At 36.9% G+C, this 6,813-nt stretch overlaps 1 protein-coding gene across 1 annotated transcript; it reads right to left on the reverse strand.

Moving 5' to 3' along the window:
• Positions 1-465: 465 nt before the first annotated feature.
• LOC106081678 (KAT8 regulatory NSL complex subunit 3) lies at positions 466-5,146 on the reverse strand. Its single transcript, XM_013243825.2, has 7 exons — positions 4,079-5,146; positions 3,484-4,013; positions 2,598-2,895; positions 1,904-2,244; positions 1,746-1,823; positions 699-1,673; positions 466-622 (listed from the first exon to the last, which is right to left on the reverse strand). The coding sequence occupies exons 1-7, from the start codon at positions 4,351-4,353 to the stop codon at positions 510-512; spliced, it is 2,610 nt and encodes an 869-aa protein (XP_013099279.2). The 5' UTR covers positions 4,354-5,146; the 3' UTR covers positions 466-509.
• Positions 5,147-6,813: the final 1,667 nt, after the last annotated feature.

A 6,813-nucleotide genomic window follows, 5' to 3' on the forward strand; every position in this document is an offset into this window, starting at 1 on the left:
TCGCCCAAAATAATTTTTGAGCTTTTTTTCTTAAGAAAAAACATAGGATTTGCGCAAACCTCTTTTTTTGATACAAGCTTCAATACTGTATACTCAACTCGACAATTTTTTTCGCATCAAAATTTAACCTAATGCTAACCCCTTTGCTAAAAAATGCAAAAAAATAATATGTGAAATGTAAGGTATTTCTGTTTATTTTACGTTTCCTCTTCGAATGTCGAATCGAGGGATGCTTTTGGTTTGTCGAAATTCGAAAAAGTGGAGAAGTTATAGCTGTTAAACCTTGAATATTACCTTGAATTCTTATACCCAACATAATTTTTTAGAAAAACTGTGATGCATTGCTTTTTGGCATCAGAGAATTATTCTTCCGGTCCGAAAAGTTAAAGTGCAAATATTACAAAGAGTTATTGTATTAGTCTACCCCTATCTTTTTGTGAGTGACTATAGAAACATCATTTTAAATAGATTTTTTCTTTATTTATCCTTTATTTAAATAATAATTCGGTTTACAAACTAAGATAATTGCAGCCACTTTTGCTGCAAGTGATAATGGTTGGGGAATTGGTTTTCTTTTCAATAGGCTGGCCTGTTAAGTGCTGATGATCAATGCCCGAAGATGCTAAAGTCGATACAGAGAAAAAGTTTAATGATTAACAAAAAAATCTTGGAGGGTTCATACAAATCTGCTTTCATACCTATGTCCAGATTAGATGTTTGATAGGTATCGATGTCTTCCGAAATGATACACCCATTGTCGGCAAATATTACAGGCATGTCCATAATGTTAGATACATTCAAATTATTGGTTGTCAAAGACGATGCTGTAGTGGTAGAGGTTATTGGCAACAATGGTTTTTGTGGGGCTGTAGATTTTTTAATGATGGTAAATGTGGGTATATTATCCAGAGCAGTGGCAAATTGACCATTTGGTGTGTCAAATGAGAGACAATGTTGAGCTGTTGCAGTACTAGGGATCGTAGTTACCATACTTCCAATTTGTGGCACACCCAGTCTATCATTATGGGTTTGGTCCAGTAGTGGGCGCGGTTTAAGTGTGCAGGATTTTGATGGCGATGGCAAGATAACTGGTTTTAATGGCAAACATAGATTGAAATTTGTACCAACTGTCGCAGATGACGGTGGCATTAAGTTTGGTTTATAAGGCTCAAATTGATTGGAAGTTATGATTGTCATGTTTGTAACAACTGCTGCTGATGATCCACCCAGGTTTGGTGGAAAATTTCTTGGGATCATCTTCACCATTTCTTCACACTGGGGAAAAGTATGGCAGTTGGATTCAAAATTTTGAGATTTGTAGTCAATGCTGGTTATCACAGTGGCATCAGGATTATGTATTTCTGACATGAGGGGTAGACGATTCGTAGTTTGTTTGCCTATTGCTAAGGCTCCTGTTGTTGTCATCATTCTGTTCATTGAATGCGCTCTATCTTTTAAAACCGATGTGGATGTAAAAATATCCGATATAGGCGGTAGACGACTCGTGGTTTGTTTGCTATTTGGAGAGGCTCTTGGTATTGTCATTATGCCGGTCATTGAACTTGCTTTACCCTTTAAAACCGGTTTAGATGTATAAATTTGAGAATGCTTGCCCGTTAGTCGCTTGCATTCTTTAGTAGTATTAGGCAAAGGACGAGTTCGTGGTCTGCCAACTACAAAGAAATAAAAATAATGCTTGAGTTAAAGAGATATTCATATATGAAAAAGAAACAAAAATAAATTACCTTTTCGCTTGGGTTGCAAGGGATCTTGAATTTTGGGTTTCTTGACAACCTTTGTATCTTGCTTGGATTTTATGTCTTCTGGTAAATACAAAAAAAAAATCAAATTTGTTGTTTAAAAATATCTCGCTTTTTAGGCTTTTAATTCTTAGCTAACTTACCCATATCTTTAGTTACTGTTGTTGTGTCCTCCGAATCTTCTTGTTTGCGTTTATGCTGTCCTCCACTGCAATCATATTCTTCAGACGAGGCCAATTTATTTAGTTTTTTGCAAATATCTCTGTTTACTTTCGTTGGTCTGCGATGTCCCGGAGGGTTGGCCAAGGTATTCTTTATGAAATCATAGATCTCATCAACCACCATTGTGTCTACCATTGACTGTGTCACGTTCTCTATCTTCCGTTTTGATGTGGGCACCCTTAAAGAATCATCGGCACTACCCACTATAACTAAAGACGATTGGCTACGCATATTTTCTCGTAAGCATTCAATTTCTTCTGGGCTGTAAGTGAAATTCAATGAAATTGGTACTCAAATAAAGTCCAAGGTCATGGCCCACAATGTTGTAACGCCTTCATATTTTCGAATTAAAAAAGGCCAGAAGCATTCCTGAGTTTGAAATTTCAAAAGGAGTCATAAAATATGCAGCTTTTCTTAAAATTTTCAGTTTGACTTAAAATGTATGTAGCCCCAAAAAATTTTTGAGTTGAGTATAGACTCAAGCAGTTTGTGTCGAAAAAATAAATTCGAGTGGCAATTCAATATTGCGAAGGCTTCCCAATATTGAGAAAGTCGGCGATGGGCTTGTCATTGCCCCGACACCATTATGTTTGGTATAAACCTCCTCTTACTTACCTTGATTTTTCCGAATTTTGTCCTATCACAAATAGTATTGGTACTTTAATATATAAAATTTGATCGTCCGAGGTACCGCGAACTCCATTGTAGGTATTATAGGCAAACCCCATGCACACAATGCATGCCACTTTCTCCGACCTGCCCACTTGTAAGGCCATTGAAGCACCTGCATTGAAACCAATTAAAATTATGTTGCGTTGGGGATCTTCACTGCGTAATTCGTTAATTTTTACTCGTGTCAAGGAGACTATTTCTTCAGCTACTTGCTCCCAGGGTTGGCGAGAGATATAACCACCTACAAAAAGGAATGGATTTTAAGTATTAATGAAGAGAAACGTTGATCTAATAAATACTACAACTAAATTTGCCATGAACATTCCATCAAGGAACAGAGAATACTTCTCTTATATCAATGACTGCAATCTGAATAAAGTTTAAAGAGTCTAAACGGCGTGCCGCATAGCGACACCATTTGGTGGAGAAGGTTTAACATGACAGGATACCTCACAAATGTAGCATTAGTAAGGGTATGGGTTAGGTTAGGGTTAGGCAAGGGTGGCAGTCCTTTACAGACTCACTTAGATAATTTTAAGTCCACTGTGATACCACAGAAGCGACAGACCAAGGCTTCTGGCGGGAATCGAACCCACTACCCATGCACTAGTAATCAAAGCACGCTACCAACTCAATTAACCACCGCTGAAATTTTTTCAAACGTTCGTCGTCATAGGCGGACATGCTCACCTCTGCGCCATGGTGGCCTCAGGGGGAACATAGATCTCGAGAACCAATACATATTTGTTTATGTGTAGCATAGATGAATGCCATCTCTGTTTATGGACATTTTGTTGTTTATTGACTATAAGTAGCCATTAGACCCTACCTGTATTGGGTAATGTCACCTGAACTATTTGCGTTATGGTGGCCAAATGTTGATACCATTTCTGCAAACGGTTAGGCACTGGCCCACCCATTGGCATTGAGGGCAGAGCTAATATAACAGCATTATGGAGAAGTTCACGCGATTTTACGTCAATTTGAGGTTCCCATTTCTTTTTTACAACTGGTCCCATCAAAATTTCTTGATTCACATTTAATGGGCGACCAAATAGCATCTTGCCCATTAGAGTAGGTAGTTTGGATTTCAATGTCTGCAGTATGTCTATATAGGAAGCCATGTAAGAAGCAGGCAAATAATTCATAAGTAGACTGTGCAGCCATTGCGTTAAGCTAGTTTCCCAGGCCACTGAGGCCAAAGCTCGACGCATTCGAACCGCAGACTTATCAACTATAGCGCGACGCTGCATGGCTTCATCAGGTCGACTGCAATTAGCCAAACGAGACAACTGATCATTGTCCAACAGGCGAGCTACTTTAGCAAACAAAGACTTTTGTTTGGTAGACCATCCAATTCTAGGAAAACGAAAAGAAATTGATATTATTTTTGAAAATTAAATTGTTCTCCTTTCGAAACTTACTGTTCGATTTTCATTTCCCAGTCTTCATTATCTGCATTATTATTTTCCACAAATTTCGCCACACGCTCACTTTCGTTCATGGTCTCATTAGTTGATTTTTCATTGTAGAAAGGTATGGCTGCTTGATTTCTATCATTTATATCCTCCTCTTCCTCCGACGGCTGCGTATGGCACAAGGGACATTGTGGTGGCCGACGTACTAAAATCATTCGAGCTGGTTGCAGTCCATTTGATATCTCCACTCGATTGCTATCGTGAAAATAGCTATGTTCCATTTTTTGTTTTTGTTAGAGTTGATTTCGCCAATGCCAATTCTGAACAGCTTTAGTTGAAGTAATGATTGCTAAATCTTTTGTAGTTTTCTTTTTGAAATAAAAAATCAAAGGTTTCTATGTTTGCTCAGAATGTCTACAGCAGAAGTGAGCTCATAGAAGATTAATTAACTGGTTTTCAAAATGGATTTTCTTATAATGATTTGCTGAATTTGTTTTTATTTTAACAATAAACGCCTCTAATTGTTGGAGTCAAACTCTTGTTGACTATATGCAAATGCAAATTTTGCCCATAAACATTCGACTAAGGAACAGGGACAAACTTCTCACATATCAATGAGTGCAGTCCGATTCAAGTTTAAGCTCAATGATAAGGGAGCCTCCTTTTTATAGCCGAGTCCGAGCGGCGTACCGCCGAACTGTAAACTTTTGTTTATCCATCTCCATGAATCTTCTACCAACTTTATGTTGATGTTAACCAAGGGTGACAGTCTTGTTGAGATGCAGAAACCCTGAACGGACAGCTTGGATTTTTAACTGAAGGAGTTGTGCGCATTAATTGAACTCTTCCACTCACTGACAATAAACTCAGGGCGACATGGGACTATCTCGAAAACTCTCCAGCTAGAGTTGGTAGTGACTATCTGCCAAAAATGTGTTTCTCTCATGTCAGGGTGTTGAGCGTTCGCGTTCCTTGACATTTTAAGGTATGTAGTCAGGGGTATACGTCTATATTCGAACGGAGCCTCACTGAACCTTTACGCTTTAGCGTGTAATAGGCGAATTAGCCGAGTTCTTGCCGCATTAGAAGGAGCTATGATGCGGTGAACCCTTTTTCCCTACACAACTTTAAGAAACCAGGGAATGGGGAGAAAGCACATAGTTTCACCTGTCCGTCCGAAAGAAGACAATCTAAATGTTTAATCCCCATCTTCCCGTCCGTTTGTAAGAGCAAGCCAAGTTTCTCTTGGTGTCACAATAAGTGAGTCAATATGTGACGAAGTCACTTATTCTGAAGGACTTATGGGTCGATTATGGATGGTTGTGCAACTATAGTTGCATTGCCAGGAGATAAATCCATGAAATAAAAATTAATGAAAATTTGGAAATTGTTCTCAATTTTATTCTATATTAGTATTTACAGCTTCTAAGTAAATTGTAAAACCATATGCAATTTAATACATTAATGGAAAATTCTATAACAAATTTGACCCTTGACTACTGAAGTTGGGTTACAATCCATAATCGACCCATATATTAACATTCAATCCCTACCCTATCCGCAGTCCGTTCGCTTGAAACATTAAACCCGGCTCCTCTCGATTCCACAATAAATAAGTCACTTAGGACCTGAGGGTTGCCGAGCGATCAGAGTCTCCGAGTCGGAAGCTCACAACCCATAATACACTAAAATTGGAGGGTTCTTGCTCTCTAGGTAAGTACACTACTGGCGGAGTCACTTATCCTGGAGAAACTTCCGACGCTGAACAGAGAGAACACCGCGCAATATAACGATGGAGAACTATAAGATATATATCGAACTCAGTGAGAAGTGTTTCAATAGGCACGATGAATAATTTGAACTTTTTAGACATTGATCTGGGTTTCAATATGTTGTTGTTGTTGTTGTTGGCGATCACTATGATTTCAGCTCCCTTCTCTGTTTTGCATCACAAATCATAAGTCATGGAAATTTTCTCCATGGAAGATTGGCAGAAGTTAAACAGTCCCGGAGTTTTCACCCCGCCTTGGGGAACTCCATGTTTCACTCTACGGTGTTTCAAGTTCTTATCCCTAAATTTATTTATTTATTTTATTTATTTATTTCATTTCATGCAATGCGAAGCCATCAGGCCTATAAATAATCACACTATGCATAAGACGTACTTTTTCTAACATAAGTTAAAAAAACTACTCAATTAAAAATAAAAAACTCAAAAACTTAGAAAATGGAAAAAAATATTTAACCTATTTAACACTTTCTGAATCTAGATAAAACTAAATAACAAATAAAAAACAAATTACTAAAAATTATAAGCAGCAACTGATTAAAAAAAATCCTACTCAAAAAAGATCAACGTAATAAATTAAAAAAAATGATTAAAGCATAATAAAAATAGTAATACTTAAACCAAAATATACAAAAAAAAAAAAAAATCACAATAATACTTTTGGCTTTGAAAACAAATTATCAAGAATTATAAATAAAAGGGCTTGAAAAAAAAATAATTAAAAAATATCACTTAACAAAAAAAAAAAAAGATTTAAACAAAATGGAAAAAAATAAGTAATACTAAAATCAAAAAATAAATAAATTACCAATAATACGCACGATAAAAACATTCCGTTAAAGTTGTTGGCAATTTGACACAAAAATTAAAAGCGCTGAAAGTGTAGACGAAGACGATTTGATAAAGATCTTGTTGACAAACTGAAATTCTTTAAATCCGTAGGCAAGGAGTT

Source organism: Stomoxys calcitrans, chromosome 5, assembly GCF_963082655.1.
Source record: "Stomoxys calcitrans chromosome 5, idStoCalc2.1, whole genome shotgun sequence".
Taxonomy (NCBI): domain Eukaryota; kingdom Metazoa; phylum Arthropoda; class Insecta; order Diptera; family Muscidae; genus Stomoxys; species Stomoxys calcitrans.

Bases quoted from the DNA above. Each gene is read 5' to 3' on its own strand.
- LOC106081678 (XM_013243825.2), bottom strand. From the start codon at position 4,353: ATGGAACATAGCTATTTTCACGATAGCAATCGAGTGGAGATATCAAAT. The intron at 2,896-3,483 runs GTAGGGTCTAAT...TCCTTTTTGTAG, and splicing joins GGTGACATTACCCAATACAG to GTGGTTATATCTCTCGCCAA. The intron at 1,674-1,745 runs GTAATTTATTTT...ATTTCTTTGTAG, and splicing joins CTTGCAACCCAAGCGAAAAG to TTGGCAGACCACGAACTCGT.